The following is an 18,510-nucleotide window of genomic DNA, read 5'->3' as shown; positions in this document are numbered from 1 at the left end:
ACCTTGGGTTTTCTACAGATACTCCGATTTACTCTTAAAACCCCAAAACATGCATGGTAGGCTGATTGAAGAGTTTAAATTCCATGTAGGTCTGGATCTAAGTGTGAAGGCTCTTTCTTTCTATGTGCCCTCCAATTGGCTGGGAAACAATTCAAGGTGTACACCCCCTCCCGCCCAGAGATAGGTGGGAGGGGGCTCCAGCATGCCCACATCCCTAGCGCACATCACCTGGAAGAAAATGTATGGATACCATGGAAATTTACCATAAATGGTTATTGTTAGCCAGTGCCCCAAATGCCTATCAGTAGACCTCGTGGAGCAAATTGAAAGCTGCTGCAATATCTTTTCTCTTGCGTGGAGTGAAATTACAGAAGACATTAGTTGTTTCCTAGTGTTTATTACAGTAATATTGAAAATATTATCCAGAACATCAATATTGTAAGATTAAACAAAACAAGTGGATCAACAGAAGCAGTGAATGGCCTTTCCTGTGAATTTGAAGTCACCAAGATAATACATACATGTGTATACATGCAACCTATATGTTGTTGTGGGCGATAGATGAGATCTGATATCGCCCTTTTAAGACACTCTTCATAGCGTTCATTTCATTAGTGGACAGTGGTAAAAGGTTGTAGCTGCTCAGCTCAGGCTTTCCTGCAAAAACAAAGAAAACCACCTCAGTCATGGATGCAAGTAAGCGCCTTGTTGCTTTCTCATGAATATAAAACTGCCACTTTGTTGTAGGTGCAGGTGGGTTTTCATGGTGTCAAAAATGCGGCCTGTGGAACACTACTGGTTCTTACGGAGTTCAATCTGGCTCATGGGCATTGTTCTGTCCATCAGGAAAGTTTTACTTCATTTATACATGAAGACTCTTATTATGAAACTCCTGCTCTTATTTTGATGAGAGGGAGAGCGAGAGCCAGAGAGAGAGCTAGAGACAGAGAGAGACATGAAGGCACATGCCTCCAGTCCATTAAATCGTGAGATTTAGTGTGAAGTGATCCCTATATTTGCGTGTTTATATATATACATTGTTTGTTCAATAATTTCATGTGCAAATGTGGACATGTGCAGTTAAAAACAAGTTTATGAAGTTCACTCCAACATGGGTTAAGCATGGATACAAATGGTTGGGTTACGTTGGACAAAAACATCATGCCAGTGACTCAATGCGGCAACGACCACCTGACAGGGGAAAGCTGAAAGTCATTTCTTTTGTGAGATGTCGACAACAAAAATAATTTGAACAGTTTGACCGGGGTTGCTAATTGTTTGTGCTGATTAATGTTAACCTCATATAGAGTCATTGTTTGTGTTTTCAGCTTTTTCTTGCAACCTCGTGGGTTACTATGAAATAAGCAGCTAATTTAACTTTCTATATTGCCCTTACTGTGGATATGTATGTCCATAATAGACATAGAGCTAATAATACATGAACTGCCTAACTGCATACAATTATCCATCCATTTTCTACCGCTTTTCCGGGTCGGGTCACAGGGAAAGTAGCTTCAGTCGGGATACCCAGACTTCCCTTTCCCCAGCCATTTCTTCCAGCTATTCCGGAGGGATCCCGAGTCGTTCCCAAGCCAGCCGAGAGACAGTCTATCCAGCGTGTCCTGCGTCGTCCCCGGGGTCTCTTTCCAGTGGGACATGCACGGAACACCTCACCAAGGAGGCATCCGAATCAGATGCCCCAGCCACCTTGTTTGGCTCCTCTCAATGCGGAGGAGCAGCGGCTCGACAGTGACACTGAGTGTGTATGGCCTCACCGAACTCCTCCAACACCTGGGTTATTACCTCAGTGACCACCGAAGCTGCATTTTGCTTGGCCAGCCGGTATCTATCAGCCGCCTCGGGAGTCCCACAGGCCCCAAATAGCTATGATAGCACTCCTTCTTCAGCTTGACAGCATCCCTCACTGTTGGTGTCCACCAACGTGTTCGTGGGTTGCCGGCACGACAAGGACTGACCACGTTACGACATATGGATGACCCTACCAGGGGCATGGAGCCCCAGACAACTTAGCTCCTCAGATCATCGGGACACAAAACCCCTCCACAACGATAGGGCGACGGCTCGAAGAGGGGTGCATTCAATAATTTTATATTAAAATATATTATATTTACAAGACAAGAGATAACTGCACTTACAAGGTGAAGTTTATAGATTTGATGTGATCTCTACTTTGGATATACAAATGAAAACACTGATTTATAATATTGATGAAATTCTAGAAATTTTTGTTTTGATATCTGAGATTGTCCATATTATTTGAAGCAAGATTTGCAATGAGAGGCCTTTATGCTAATTTTGTATGAGTAACACTGGTGCGACGAACAGCACATGATGTGGTCACACCCTTTTTTGAGGAGGTATAGCATGACCATAGTTTCATACAAGGTAAAATTGAAAGTTGACACCAGCTCGATATATTTGCAAAATACAGTATTTCACTGTGAACCAAAGATTGTAACATGCAATTGCAGACAAAACAGATCATTAAAAAAAAAAAAAAAAAAAGTCTTGACTTTTATTACACCATTTGTTTCACTCACTGGGGCTAGCAGCCAGTTCTTACAGTAAGAGCTCTTAACAAATATTTCCTCAAATGTGTCTGCACAAACACACTAAGCCCCTGAGCGATCCCTTTGACCACTGTGAGCAACATCAGGTGTACGCACTGTGTGGTAAGGTCAGTGTCATCCATTGAAGTCACATGGCTCAAAAGATTCAGATTATACCATTCCCATCAGAACACTTAAGAACAATTTGTTCATGCAAAGTTACAATAAAAATGTTAAACTTGTGTTCTTTTAACTACATAAAAAATACATTGCTAACTAAACCAAGCCAACTGTAAAGTATGAATTATCTATAAATAAATTTGAAACTCCGTTTCCATCTTTATTTAATTTGTTTTTTTTAAACTCACAATATCCCTGTCTTTTTTTCTTAGTGTAAAACTGAATTATTGATTGCATTATCTTGGACAGTGCATGCTGACAGCGGAATAATGGTCCCAAACAGTTTTATGGTGAAGGTAATTTTTCTCCCTGTATTTAAAATACAGAACAAATTTTTTGTGCAAAGTATTGTCTGTGCTTTCATCCTTCAGTGGTGGAATTTTACCATTACACACTGTATCCTCCAGCACTATTTGATTGAATTAAAAAAAAATTCAAAGGCATAACTTTTCCTACGTCAGCTTTCTGGTATACTAAGGTACTTTCCCATGTGATTGTAAATTTGTTGCACTGACAGCAGAGATGCTGTCTGTTGATGGCTATGAGAATATTGTCAATGAGAATTTCACTTGCTCTGGGTTTAACTTGTTCACTACTGTCATGTCGTTTCTTTTCTCTCAGTCTTTGGTGCTCTTCTTCTTTTCTTTTCCTTTCGGCTTGTCATGTTAGGGGTCGCCACAGTGTGTCATCTTTTTCCATCTAAGCCTATCTCCTCTCTAACACCCACTGTCCTCATGTCCTCCCTCACTACATCCATCAACCTTTTCTTTGGTCTTCCTCTCCCTCTTTTGCCTGGCAGCTCCATCCTCAGCACCCTTCTACTAATACACTAACTCTCTCGTCTCTGAACATGTCCAAACCATCTTAGTCTGCTCTCTCTAACCTTGTCTCCAAAACATCCAACTTTGGCTGTTCCTCTAATGAGCTCATTTCTAATCCTATCCAACCTGCTCACTCCAAGCGAGAACCTCAGCATCTTCATTTCTGCTACCTCCAGTTCTGCTTCCTGTTGTTTCTTCAGTGCCACCGTCTCTAATCCGTACATCATGGCCGGCCTCACCACTGTTTTATAAAGTTTTCCCTTCATTCTAGCCGAGACTCTTCTGTCACAAAGAACACCAGACACCTTCCACCAACTGTTCTACACCACTTTTGGACCTGTTTCTTCACTTCTTTGCCATGTTGACCCCAAGTATTGCTTTCCCCCAATAAAATACCGATCCCATTTCCCATCTTAAATCTGCACACAATTCTAACTGCTTTCAAATAACTTATGCTGAATATGATGCTTGTGGTAGTACAGCTTCCATTCTGTCTAAGTTTCCTTCCGAAAACTCGCTTTCTACTTTGGCTTCGCAACATTTTTCAGACCAGACCTTTCTCATTAAAAAAAAAAAAAAAAAGAAAATAGGATGCAGTTTCATGCTTTTTCTTGTATTTGTACATACTCTATTGCATCTTAAATTAACAGCATTTCTTCGCTCTACGTTCTTCCAACCGCTTTCCTAAATAAACACCAGTGGCGAATTAGGACATTGTCATTGTCAAGTACATATGTGAATTGTGCCATTGGACGTAGCAGCCAGTCACCCGTCACTCATTGAATCACAAGTGGGACACGATCGTGAAGTAGAATGAAATTTATTGGAGATTTTAAACTTTTTTTAACAAATAAAAACCTGAAAAGTGGGGCGTGCAATATTATTCGGGCCCTTTACTTTCAGTGCAGCAAATTCACTCCAGAAGTTCGGTGAGGATATCTGAATGATCCAATGTTGACTGATGATAAATAGAATCGACCTGTGTGGAATCAAGTCTCCATATAAATGCACCTGTTCTGTGACAGTGTCAGGGTTCTGTTTGAAGTGCAGAGCGCATCATGAAGACCAAGGAACACACCAGGCATGTCTGAGATATTGTTGTGGAGATGTTTAAAGCCGGATTTGGATACAAAAAGATTTTCCAAGCTATAAATATCTCAAGGAGCACCGTGCAAGTAATCATATTGAATTGGAATCAGAATCAGAATCACATTTAATGGCCAAGTGTGTAGAACACAAGGAATATTTCTCCAGCAGTCGGTACTGCCCTGATACGACATACAGAACAGAAAACAGAGAACAAGGAACAACATAGCAACAACAACAAAGAACAAGAGCCATTTCTGTTTGTGGGAATTATTCCTTTATAAGAAGTGATGAATCGTGCGGTCTGGAAAATAAAGTCAAATAAATATTTATGTATATAGTTCCCCTACCCAATTATCTATCTATTTATTTATTTACTTTCTTTTTGTTTTTTTACTCGTACTGATTGGACCAGAAGGGTGTGAGTGAGTGTCCTAACATGGCACAAAGCAGAAAAATAATGGGTTCACTGATCAAGAATTTATTGACTTAATTGCCAGAGGGAAAAAACTGTTCAAATGCCTGGTATTTTTGACTTTGATTGATCTGTATCGCTTTCCCGACGGAAGGAGCTGGAAGAGCAGGTGGCCAGGATGTGGAGGGTCCGAGGATCCTGTCTGCTTTGGACCTGGTTTGCATTGTCCAACTGCCTTGTGTCAACCGTCGAGACCTTTAATTTCTTGGGAATTACAGTCTCAGAGGACTTGAAGTGGGTGACAAACATCACCTCCATCCTCAAAAAAGGCCAGCAAAGGATGTACCGCTTGCTTCTGAGGAAGCACGGCCTGTCACAAGAGCTGATGAGACAGTTCTTCACAGCGATTATCCAATCAGTACTGTGTAGTTCCATCACAGTCTGGTTTGCCCGTCACAAAAAAGGACAAACTCAGTCTACAACCGACATCAGACCAATGCAAATCTACCAAGACCCGGCCGTCCCTCTAAATTTTCACCTCAAACAAAGAGAAAACTGATGAGAGATGCAGTCAAGAGGGCCATGATCACTGAACTGCAGAGATCTACAGCTGAGGTGGGAGAGTCTGTCCATAGGACAACAATCAACAAAGAAGAAAGACATTTCTCAAAGATATCCATAAAAAGTCTGTTTAAAATTTGCCACAAGCCACCTAGGAGACACACCAAACGTGGAAGAAGGTGCTTCGGTCAAATCAAACCAAAATAAAACTTTTTGGCCACAATGAAAAACGATATGTTTGTCGTAAAAGCAACACAGTTCATGACCCTGAACACACCATCCCCACTGTCAAACATGGTGGTGGCAGCCTCATGGCTTACTTCTTCCACAGGGAGAGGCTAAGATGGTTAAAACTGATGGGAAGATGAATGGCCCCAAATACAGGACCATTCTGGAAGAAAACCTGTTGGAGTCTGCAAAACACCTGAGACTGGGGGCGGATATTTATCTTCCAACAGGACAATGATCCAAAACATAAAGCCAAATCTACAATGGAATGGTTCACGAATAAACATATCCAGGTGTTAGAATGGCCAAGTCAAAGTCCACACCTGAATCCAATCGAGAATCTGTGGGCAGAGCTGAGGACTGCTGTTCACAACCGCTCTCCATCCAACCTCAATGAGCTCGAGCTGTTTTGCAAGAAAGAATGGGCAAGAATTTCAGTCTCTCAATGTGCAAAACTGATACATACCCCAAGCAATTTGCAGCCGTAATTGCAGCAAAAGGTGGCGCTACAAAGTATTAATGCTTATCAGGTTTTTAATTGTTAAAAAAAAGTTTAAAATATCCAATAAATTCCACTTCATGATTGTGTCCCACTTGTTGATTCCTGACAAAAAATTATCAATTTATATCTTTATGTTTGAAGCCTGAAATGTGGAGAAAGGTTGAAAAGTTCAAGGGGGCCGAATACTTTCACAAGGCACTGTATGCTGGAGCAGACAGCCAATCATATTGCAGCAGATCCTTATTAACTCCAATTGTATTATTAACAATCGTAACTGTGCGCTGAAAGGTCACTTTCAACCATTAAAATGTGAACTCGTGCAAGTGTAACAAATTTGATCAGTCTCTTGTCCTGATAAAGATTATAATCAATAAATGTACATTTATTTTCCATATGAAGTTGCAATTATGTGCACCCAAAAAAATGCTAAAACATTGAATTATTGTTCTTCATAGCATATAAGGCCATGGATTTTCTGGTCCGGCCTACTTGAGATCACTTCGGGTGAATGTGACCTGCAGACAATAAATGAGTTGATGATACCCATGCTGTATTTCATCAGGAAAGTATAGTTGGGCATATGAGTGTTCGATGAAAAATCGGATGAGCTTTTCTTACCTTGTGTCTCGTTTAGATGATTGACATTTGATTTTAGTCGCTTGTGAAGTTCATTCAGTTTGCTGTCCAGCTGTTGCTGGTCTAGACATCAGCAATTACATCTCAGTGACAAATGTAAACCAAATCAATTCATATTAGGGACAATTAGTTTAATGCAGTATGGCAATGATGAATAGTTTAAAACATCTTACCTCTCTGAATCATTTTTCTTGCCTTGGACTTGGGGAGTTTGACGAATATATGACCAAAACAAACCTTCACCTTTTCTAGAATCGATGGTAACAAATGAGTCAGTAAATCAGATTACATATGTAAGGCAATCAAATCATCATGAAATCATGATGTCACTAACCTGAACACATACCATTCTTCAGTGCACACAGTGCTTCTCTGTTCCTGTTTCTTTTTATGTCCAGGTCAACGATCTTTGATGCAAACACACATTATGCAGCAGAAAAAAATAAACTATTTAGATTAACAAACAAAGATGACCTGGATGAGGGGGTAATAAAGGGCAAATGAAGGAACTATTAAGGCTGTTTTTTTTTTAAGCCATCCTGTTCAGCTATATTCCTTTGCAGAATGGTGGATCGGTATGCTTTTTGCTCTGCAAAAGGGGAGTTTGATATAATCCCTCGGTGTATTTTTTAATTATTCTGTTCATTGTAAATCCCCAAGGAACATTTACATGGAACAAGCACTGAATCCAAAATTACTGATACAAGAGAGCTTTCTGAAAGTAACAAGTCACTATGTCTGCGATTGGAAGCCAATCAGTTCACTGTATCCTGCGTTGGACCAGAGTCAGCTGGGATAAGATCCATCTTGCCCTTTTTTTTTTTTTTTTTTTTTTTTAAAGAGACCCCCCCCCCCCCCCACACACACACACACATTTAACGTCAAGTGTGAGAGTGCTAATTCCATAAAATCTTTTCCAGGTTTATTATTTGGACTTTTCGGTGGGTTGTGTTGATCCCTTGATATTATTAAAGGGCCACTGACACGTAAACATCATTTTTAGTATGTTGTTCATAAAAAAAAAATTAAAAATAATAATCAGCTGGGATGGACCCATCCGTTTGTTCACAGCACGTAAGAATGTTGCCGTATATCGATTTTTGCATCTCCCGCCATGAAAAACCTCTCAAGGCATTTGTGTTGGAGAAGACACAGGAAGTGATGATTTTTGCAGACGCACAAACTGGCGGGTTCATGCGTTTATACCCGGTTTACCAGTGAGAAAGCAGTTTTTTCCAAGTGTTAGCCACAATGCCGGATCGTTGTATTGCTGAAGGCTGGATTCACTCTTCACACATTTCCAAAAGACCTGGTTCGTCGTGAAAAATGGATTGCACAGGTGCATAGGACAAGAGCTTTGTGTGTTCCAAAGGACAGGTAGGTGTATACAGAGCTATTAAAAAAATAATAGTTGGGGGGCACTAATTTGTCTCACAGTTTATAGCATATGTTACGTGATACTTTAGAATAAATCCCCTTGGTCAAAAAGGCAAAATATAACAAAGCAATTGCATTGCGTTTAAGACAAATTAATCACACACGATACAAGACAATAAAATAGAAGTACAAAGACAGTTTAGTAGCGTGTAACACGAGCTAACTAGTAAAACTACGTATAGTCACCAAACTCGAAGAAATGTTATTTCTAGCGAATGTTCCAGGAAGGCAGTGTGGCCGTTAGCCGGCGGCCCGCCTTTAGCCGCCGCCGCGGCTTGCCATTTGCCACCACAGCAGCCCGCCGTCCGTTCGCCTCCGCGGCAGCCCGTGGGTCGGCGAGGAGGTGGGCGACCGCGTGCGGGGAGGAGAAAGGAAATCTCCCCACCATCGGCCACCGGTGTCTGGGCACCGCTGACATACTTACTTCGCCCGGCATGGGTTGTCTTGAGTATACTATATATTCTAGACTTGTAAAAGAGTTAGGAAATCGAACAGAACAGACTTGTCATTTTGAATATTTCATCAGGTTCTTCGTCCGTCTGTCAGGGAGTCTGTTGTTAGTGAGAATTGATCCGCATATCATCCAAATATGGCTCGAAAAGATCGGGTAATATGGCCCAGGTCACTTCACTCGATTCCGAGATTTTCTCTTCTTCGAAAAGAGCTTCAGTCTCAGAAGTAGCGTCAGAAAAATCTGAAAATCTGTCTTGTTCATCTCCCTTTGCAGGTGGAAAAGCGTGTTTTCAATGGCGACTGTCCCAGTGTGACATCTGCAAATGATGTCGAAGGCAATATGGCCGCCACTGGGATGTCGAGTGTGACTTCCGCAACTTTGTGCATGAATGACTATCTCTCTCGGCTCATTTTTTTTTTCGTATTGTCATTGAAGTGAATAATATTATATGTAGTTTTCACAACAATATCTATGTTAAAATGTACATTTGGGTATCAGTGGCCTCATGAGATCAGACAAGGTCACGCTCGGTCATCCCTGGACAATGTGGTGTGTGGTATATTAACGGATCTTGTAAAAAAATAAAAATATCATGCTTGATAAAATCTGGCATGTTAAAAGGTCATGCAGGGTCACCGTTGAATAGGAAACGGTGTGTGCAATAAAATTGTCTTTAGTAAAACTGAAAATATCATTAAGGAGCTCTTGTGAGGCCAGACGGGGTCACACAGGGTCATCCCTGAACATTCAGGGCATGCCAGAAAACATGACACGTTCATTTATGGCGGCAGTGTCCTCCAAAATGGCGGCGCATGCATACGCAGCGGTTGCTCTCTGCCCAAAACAAATGGTGTTCTACACAGCAGTCATCCAATCAGTTCTGTATACCGCCATCCCAGTCTGGTTTGGGGCCGCCACAAAAAAGGACAAACTCCGACTGCAATGGACAATCAAACGTCTTCTAACTATTCTAACATATTTCTCCACCACACCAGAATTATGCATGCAGTACCACAGTTCCTCCCTAGGTACTCTGTAATAGGCTCTCTCTAGATCCATAAAGAGACAATGTAACTCCTTCTGACCTTTTCTGTTACTTTACCACGAGCATCCTCAAGGCAAATAATGCATATACGGTACTCTTTCTTGGCATGAAACCATACTGTTGCTTGCAGATACTTACTTCTGTCCTGAGTCTAGCCTCCACCACTCTTTCCCATCACTTCATTGTGTGGCTCATCAACTTTATTCCTCTATAGTTCCCACAGCTCTGCACGTTGCCTTTGTTTTTAAAAATGGGAACTAGTACACATTTCCTCCATTCTTCAAGCATCTTCTCCCTCGCTAGTATTCTGTTGAATAAGTTGGTCGAAAACTCCACAGGCAACTCTCCAAATTGCTTCCATACCTCCACAGGTATGTCATTGGGACCAACTACCTTTCCATTTTTATCCTCTTTAGTGCCCTTATAACTTCCCCTTTACTAATCAATCTATTCCTCCGTCTGGCCAATTTGTAGTGATACATTTTTTCCTTCTTTTGTGTTATACATCTGGTATACACGTCATCATTCGCCTTTTGTTTAGCCTTCGCCGCCTCTAACTTTTCCCTATGTCGCACGTCAATGTATTCCTTTCACCTCTCCTCAGTCGTCTCAGTGTCCCACTTCTTCTTTGCTCATCTCTTTCCTTGTATGACTTACTGTATTTTGGGGTTCCACCACCAAGTCTCCTTCTCCTGCTTCCTGACAGAAGACACACCAAGTACTCTACTGCCGGTCTCTCTGATCACCTTGGCTGTCGTAGTCCAGGTTTCTGGTAGATCCGCCTGTCCATTGAGAGCCTGTCTCACCTCTTTCTCAAAGGCCACTCAACAACACATTAAAATAATGCCTACTCCATTTACGAAACACCCTCAATTTCAAATTTTAGTCTCATCACTCGATCTGATACTCTTTCCACCTCCAAGACATTCTTAGCCAGCTCTTCCTTTAAAATAACCCCTACTCCATTTGTCTTCCCATCTACTCCATGGTAAAATAATCTAAGACCTTGCTCCTAAACTTCTAGTTTTACTACTTTTCCACCTGCTCTCCAGTTATGCACAATATATCAACCTTTCTCCTAATCATTGTGTCAACCAACTCCTGAGCTTTTCCTGTCATAGTCTCAACATTCAAAGTCCCTACCCTCAGTTGTAGGCTCTGAGCATTTGTCTTTTTCTTCTTCCGATGAATCCACTTTCCTCCTCTTCTTTGTCTTCGACCCACAGACACCCTGCAGGTTAACGGTGCGGGGGTGTTGTTAACCTGGGCCACGACCGATCCGGTATGGTATTCTTTAGATGAACACTCATTTTTGTTTGGCAGTTTTACACCAGATGCCCTTCCTGACACAACCCTCTGCATTTATTCGGGCTTGGGTCCGGCCTACAGATTGCACTGGCTTGTGCCCCCATAGGGCTGCATTTTACCAATCCGTTGAATCACTAAACTAATATTTAGTTGTGTGACCACATTATTATTATTATTATTTTTTTTTTTAATGCTTCACATCTGTGTACAATGGAGTCAACCAACTTGTGGCACAATTCCACTTATTCCACTTCAAGACTCTTGAACGACATTCCACAATTCATTTCCATTTCCTGGTTTTGGATCAGAAACCTCATTTTTTCATGTCACCCCACGTCATGGGGATTGGGCTGGCCATTCCATGACATTAACTTTGTTGTAGTGATTGAGGTCATTGTCTTGTTGAAACACCCATTTCAAGGGCATGTCCTCTTCAGCATAACGCAGCATGACCTCTTAAAGTATTTTTAAATATGCGAACCGATCCATGATGCCTGGTATGCAATAGATAGGCCTAACACCATAGTAGGAGATGATGCCTGCGCCACCATGTTTCACTGTCTTCACTGTGTACGGTGCCTTGAATTCAGGTTTTGGGGTCGTCTCCCAACTGTCTGCAGCCCCTGGATCTAAAAAGAACAATTTTACTCATCACTCCAAAAAATATTCCTTTAGGCCAGTTGGTGTTCTTTGGCAAACTGTAGCTTCTTCTGCATATGCCCCCACCCCCACCCCCCCAGAGGGATTTTGCGCAGGATTCATGTCAATATATTAGGTTCACACAGATCTCTTCTCACTGTCACAGTACTTACAGGTAACTCCAGACTGTCTTTAATCATCCTGGAGCTCATCATTGGCTGAGCCTTTGGCATTCTGGTTATTCTGCCATTTTGATGGGTGTCTCCTTTTTAAGGCATGAGAGACCATTTTAACTGAACAGCCTATTAATCTTTTCCACCTCTTTATAAGTTTTCCCCTCTCCAATCAAACTTTTTATCAATGTATATATGTGTTTCATCGACAATTATGAATTTTCAGGGGCGCTGCCATTTTGGCGAGTCACATGACCTGCGTGTGCGGATGTGACGTGTACTTTGCCACAATAAAGGCTCGATTACATGGGACACCATTTATGCCCAGCGCTGATTTCTCTAATTCATCCTCGTCTGATGAAGAAATAGCAGTATTGGTTGATCGGGAAGATGGAGGACTACTTCCATACACAGACGTGAGCGGCTCTGCCGCTCGGCTGCTTGGTTGATCAGGAAGACGGAGGAATACTTCCATACACAGCCGTGAGCGGCACAGCTCTGAGCGGCTGGCCGCTCGATTGATGGGGAAGACGGAGGAATACTTCCATACACAGCCCTGAGCAACATTGAAAGATCAAAAAGTGACGTCCCTATGAACACTTGGCCGCCACAACCAGTTATTCCTGTGGTAACCTTTCTGACACCCCCCGCTTAAAACCCACACCCGCACTTCCTCCGTCCCAGGTGTGAAGGCTCGGGCTCGCGGTGCCAGTGGAGAGTTCAATCCCGCAGCGCGCCGTCCTGCAGCTGCTGCCGCGCTGGGTCGTGGTTAGTTTCGATAACGAACGAGACTCCGGCAGGCGAACTAGTTACGCGGCACGAGGCGGCGTGAGCAGCACCGCACACGGGTGTGTATGGAAGTATTACTCCGTCTTCCCTATCAACCGATACTGCTATTTCTTCGTCAGATGAGGATAAATCCGAAAAATCAGCACTGGGCATAAATGGTGTCCCATGTAATCGAGCCTTTGTTGCAGCATACAACACGTCACATCCGCGCACGTCGGTCATGTGACTCGTGAAAATGGCAGCGCCCCTGAAAATTCGTAATTGTCGATAAAAATCTTCTCAAAACACTATTATATGAGAGAGGATTTAACATCACATTGTCAGTACATATTACATGACCCATTGGATAGATTGTTAATGCAAAACCAGTGGATTTCCCCTTTAAATAGGGGCCACCTGATTCACCTGTTTTTTACAAAAGTCATCTCACTGATTGAATGCGACACTGCTATTTTTTTTAACACATCCCTTTCAACAAATTGCCCAATCAAACAGCCTTAAGAGTGTTTACAGTGAAGAAAATATGTATTTGAACACACTGCTTTATTGCAAGTACTCCTACTTATAAATCATGGAGGGGTCTGACATTTTCACCGTAGGTGCATGTCCACTGTGAGAGAGATGATCTAAAAAGAAAAATCCAGAAATCACGATGTATGATTTTTTAAGGATATATTTGTGTGATACAGCTGCAAATAAGTATTTGAACACCTGAGAAAGCCAAGTTAATATGTCATACATTAGCCTTTGTTTGCAATTACAGAGGTCAAACGACTCCTGTAGTTGTTCACCAGGTTTGAACACACTGCAGGAGGGATTTTGTCCCACTCCTCCAGACAGATCTTCTCAAGGTCAGACTTTCAAGCTCTCTCCAAAGATTTTCGATTAAGTTTAGCTCTGGAAACTGGGTAGGCCATGCCAGAACCTTAATATGATTCTTATGGAGCCACTCCTTGGTTCTCCTGGCTGTGTGCTTCAGGTCATTGTCATGTTGAAAGACCCAGCCACGGCCCATCTTCAATGCTCTGACTGAGGGAAAGAGGTTGTTCCCCAAAATCCCACAATACATGGCCGCAGTCATCCTCTTCTGAATACAGTCCAGTCATCCTGTCACATGTGCAGAAAAACACCCCCAAAGCATGATGGTACCACTCCCATGCTTCACAGTAGGGATGGTTTTCTTGAGATGGAACTCATCATTCGTCTTCCTCCAAACACGGTAAGGGGAATTATGACCAAAAAAAGTCTTCCTCATAACAAGTTCCATTTTTATCTCATCTGACCATAAAACCTTCTCTCATGACTCCTCTGTATGATCCAAATGGTCATTGGCAAACTCAAGATGGGCCTTGACATGTGCTGGTTTAAGAAGGGGAACTTTCCGTGCCATGCATGATTCCAAACCATGATGTCTTAGTCTATTACCAACAGTCACTTTGGAAATGGTGGTCCAGGTCTTTTCAGGTCATTGACCAAGTCCCGTTGTGTAGTCCTGGGCTGATTCCTCACCTTTCTAAGGATCACTGAGACTCCATGAGGTGATATCTTGCATGGGGCTCCACTCTGATTGAGATTGACCGTCATGTTTAGCTTCTTTCATTTTCTAATGATTGCTCCAACAGTGGACCTTTTTTCACCAAGCTGCTTGGCAATTTCTCCCTAGCCCTTTGCAGCCATGAGGAGTTGTACAATTTTGTCTCTGGTGTCTTTGGACACCTCTTTGGTTTTGGCCATGTTACAAATTTGAGTCTTACTGATTGTATGGGGTGGACAGGTGTCTTTATGCAGCTAACGACCTCACACAGTGCATCTGATTCAGTATAATACCTTGAGTGAAGGTGGACTTTTAAAAAGCGGACTAACAGGTCTTTGAGGGTCGGAATTCGAGCTCATAGGTGTTCAAATACTTATTTGCAGCTGTATCACACATTGTGATTTCTGGATTTTTTTTTTTTTTTTTTAGATTATCTCTCTCACGCTTTTACTTCCAGTCCCCAATCTGGTCGCCCTTTAAACAGGAGGCTCTGGTCAGCCCGAGCGTAATTCAATAAATCCTACTGAATTTGGACCGAATATTGTTAATATTGGACATGGGACGCTCAGGGTGATGACTTCAGTGGACTAAAATCATGTAAAACCTGTGCAATCTTCGTACCCAAATTGGAGACATATCATTCGTGTTGAAGCTGCTCAGCCTAAATTAGCCTGGCCAAGATCGCAACAAACAACAACAACAACAACAACAAACGCGTCTGTATTCTAATATTTAACTGAGCTGAAATAATATTTAACATCAAAGGTTAGTATTTACACGACCGGCAAAACCTACCTTTCTTTTACAACGAGGACCGTGAGTACTTAGTAGGAAGTTGGGTAAGTAGAAACGTCAACTTAAACTTTCTTATAGGCCCAGACCACCTTAAGATAAGCTGGCTAAGAGACTTCATAACTTTTATGACGAGGACCGTGAAGACTTATAGGAAACTTAACAAGTCTTAATTTAGTACATCTTAGTACCCAAATTGGTGCCGTATCGTTCGCGTTAAAGCTGCTCGGCCTAAGTTAACCTAGGGCGCTAACAACATGACCTACGTAGAGAATACAACGTTGACCAAACATCGAACTTGGACTCAACCTTTAACTAACTAACTAGAGTGAGGGTCATTGTGGTTTGAATGCCTTCCATCCACATATCCTTTAAATCGCCTTATCCTTTATATTTTCACACAAGTAGTATGTGAATTGTCTATCTCATGTGCGGACTTTATTTGATTGCTTGTTTTGACTATCTGCAGCCCGAAGAGGGGCACAATTCCTGTGCATTTCCTGTAGGCTGGTCCCAAGCCCGGAAAAATGCAGAGGGTTGCATCAGGAAGGGCATCAGCGTAAAACTGTGCCAGACATATATAAGCGATCATCAAACAAATGATCAGAATGGATAGGTCGTGGCCCGGGCTAACTACGCCCGCCCCCGCCCCTGTTAATCTGCAAGGCATAGGTAGAAATTCAGATAATGTAGGTCGAAGACAAAAAAAGAAGAGGAAAGCGGCTTAGTCGGCAGAAGAAAAAGAGGCATGCACAGACCCTACAACTGTGTGTAGGGATTTTGAATGTTGGGACTATGACAGGAAAAGCTCAGGAGTTAGTTGACATGATGATTCGGAGGGAGGTTGATCTATTGTGCATCCAATAGAGCAACTGGAAAGGAAGTAAGGCTAGAAGATTAGATGCAGGGTTTAAATTTATTTTATCATGGAGTAGATGGGAAGCGAAATGGAGTAGGGCTTATTTTAAAGGAAGAGCTGGTGAAGAATGTCTTGGAACTGAAAAGAGTATCAGTTCAAGTGATGAGGCTGAAATTTGAAATTGAGGGTATTGTGTATAATGTGATTCGCGGCTCTGCCCAACAGGTAGGATGTGACCTTGAATAGAAAGAAAAATTCTGGAAGGAACTAGATGAAGTAGTCTTGAGCATCTCAGAGAGAGAGTGGTGATTGGTGGAGATTTCAATGAATGTTCATTGGCAAAGGAAACAGGGGTGATGAAGAAGTGATGGGTAAGTTCGGCATTCAGCAAAGGAACTTTGAGGGTCAGATGGTGGGGGACTTTGCAAAAAGAATGGAATTGGCAGTGGTGAACACATATTTCCACAAGAGTCAGGAACATGGAGTGACCCACAAGAGCGGAGCCAGAAGCACGCAGGTGGATTATATTTTGTGCAGACGATGTAATCTGACGTAAGTTACTGATTGTAAGGTAGTGGTGGGGGAGGGCGTAGCTCGACAGCATAGGATGGTGGTGTGTAGGATGACTCTGGTAGTGAGTAGGAGGATTAAGAAGAGCAGAGAATCAGGTGGTGGAAGTTGAGAAAGGAAGAATTTTGTGTGGCCTTTCGGAAAGAGATGAGACAGGGAGAGCTCCCGGAAGACTGGAATACTACTGCCAAGGTACTCAGAGAGGCAGGCAGGAGAGTACTTGGGGTGCCTTCTGGCAGGAAAGGGGAAAAGGAGACTTGGTGGTGGAACCCCAAAATACAGGAAGTCATCCAAGGAAAGAGATTAGCAAAGAAGAAGTGGGACATGGAGAGGACTGAGGAGAGGCGCAAGGAATACATTGAGATGCGACAAAGGGTAAAGGTAAAGGTGACGAAGGCTAAACAAGAGGCATATGACGACATGTACACCAGGTTGGACACGAAAGAGAGAGAAAAGGATCTCTACAGGTTGGCCAGACAGAGGAATAGAGATGGAAAGCATGTGCAGCAAGTAAAGGTGATTAAGGATAGTGATGGAAATATGTTGACTGGAACCAATAGTGTGCTAAGTAGATGGAAAAAGTATTTTGAGAAGTTAATGAATGAAGAAAATGGGAGAGAAGGTAGAGTACAAGAGGCAAGCATGAATGACCACAAAGTGGCAATGATTAGTAAGGGCGAAATTAGAAAGGCACTGAACAGAATGAAAAATAGAAAGACAGTTGGTCCTGATGACATACCAGTGGAGGTATGGAAGCAATTTGGAGGGGTAGCTGTGGAGTTTTTGACCAACTTATTCAATAGAATACCAGCAGGGCAACATATTCAATAGAATACTAGCAGGGGAGAAGATGCCAGAAGAATGGAGTAAAAGTGTGCTTGTCCCCATTTTTAAGATCAAAGACAATGTTCAGAACGGTGGAAACTACGAAGAATAAATATGATGAGCCACACAATGAAGTTACGGGAAAGAGCCGCGGAGGCTAGACTCAGGACAAAGGTCAGTATCTGTGAGCAACAGTATGGTTACATGCCTAGAAAGAGTACCACAGAAGCATTATTTGCCTTGAGGATGCTCGTGAAAAAGAAAAAGGTCATTAGGAGCTACATTGTGTCTTTGTAGACCTAGAGGAAGCCTATGACAGAGTACCAAGAGAGGAACTGTGGTACTGTATACGGAAGTCTGGTGTGGTGGAGAAATATGTTAGAATAGTACAGGACATATATGAGGGGAGCAGAACAGTGGTGAGATGTGCCATAGGTGTGCCAGAAGAATTTAAGGGGAAGGTGGGACTGCATCAAGGATCAGCGCTGAGCCCCTTCTGTTTGTGGTTTTAATGGATAGGTTGAAGGATGAGGTTAGACTGGAATCCCTTTGGACTATGATGTTAGCAGATGATATTGTGATCTGCAGTAAAAGCAGGGAGTAGGCAGAGGAACAATCACAAACATGCACGCACTGGAAACGAGAGGAATGAATTAGCTGAAGTAAAACAGAATATATGTGCATGAATGTGAGGGGCAGAAGAGGAAGAGTGAAGCTCCAAGGAGAAGAGATGGCGAGGGTGGACAACTTCAAATACTTGGGGTCAACAAAACAGAGCAATGGAGACTGGTAAGGAAGTGAAGACACGAGTCCAAGCGGGGTGAACAGTTGGCAGAAGGTGTCTGGTGTTCTGTGAGACAGAAAAGTCTCTGGTAAAATGAAGGGCAGTTTATAAAACAGTAGTGAGGCCAGCCATGATGTACGGATTAGAGACGGTGGCACTGAAGACACAACAGGAAGCAAACCTGGAGGTAGCAGAAATGAAGATGCTGAGGTTCTTGCTTAGAGTGAACAGGTTGGATAGGATTAGAAATGAGCTCATTAGAGGGACAGCCAAAGTTGGATGTTTTGAAGACAAGGTTAGAG

The 18,510-nt window shown here is 42.5% G+C and overlaps 1 protein-coding gene across 1 annotated transcript in view; it reads right to left on the bottom strand.

Moving 5' to 3' along the window:
• Positions 1-381: 381 nt before the first annotated feature.
• pdrg1 (p53 and DNA-damage regulated 1) overlaps positions 382-18,510 on the bottom strand; it is a 29,638-nt gene continuing 11,509 nt past the window's right edge. The window contains exons 2-5 of the mRNA XM_061832884.1: positions 7,334-7,406; positions 7,173-7,247; positions 6,982-7,062; positions 382-657 (exon numbers count right to left, since the gene is read on the bottom strand). Of these exons, the coding sequence (XP_061688868.1) occupies positions 539-657; positions 6,982-7,062; positions 7,173-7,247; positions 7,334-7,406 (348 nt within the window). The 3' untranslated portion in view covers positions 382-538. The remainder of the gene's footprint in view (positions 658-6,981; positions 7,063-7,172; positions 7,248-7,333; positions 7,407-18,510) is intronic.

The sequence above is a fragment of the Syngnathoides biaculeatus genome, chromosome 10, assembly GCF_019802595.1.
Source record: "Syngnathoides biaculeatus isolate LvHL_M chromosome 10, ASM1980259v1, whole genome shotgun sequence".
In the NCBI taxonomy this organism is placed as follows: domain Eukaryota; kingdom Metazoa; phylum Chordata; class Actinopteri; order Syngnathiformes; family Syngnathidae; genus Syngnathoides; species Syngnathoides biaculeatus.
The sequence above is the reverse complement of the archived record's forward strand: the minus strand, read 5'-3'. Positions and strand labels throughout refer to the sequence as shown.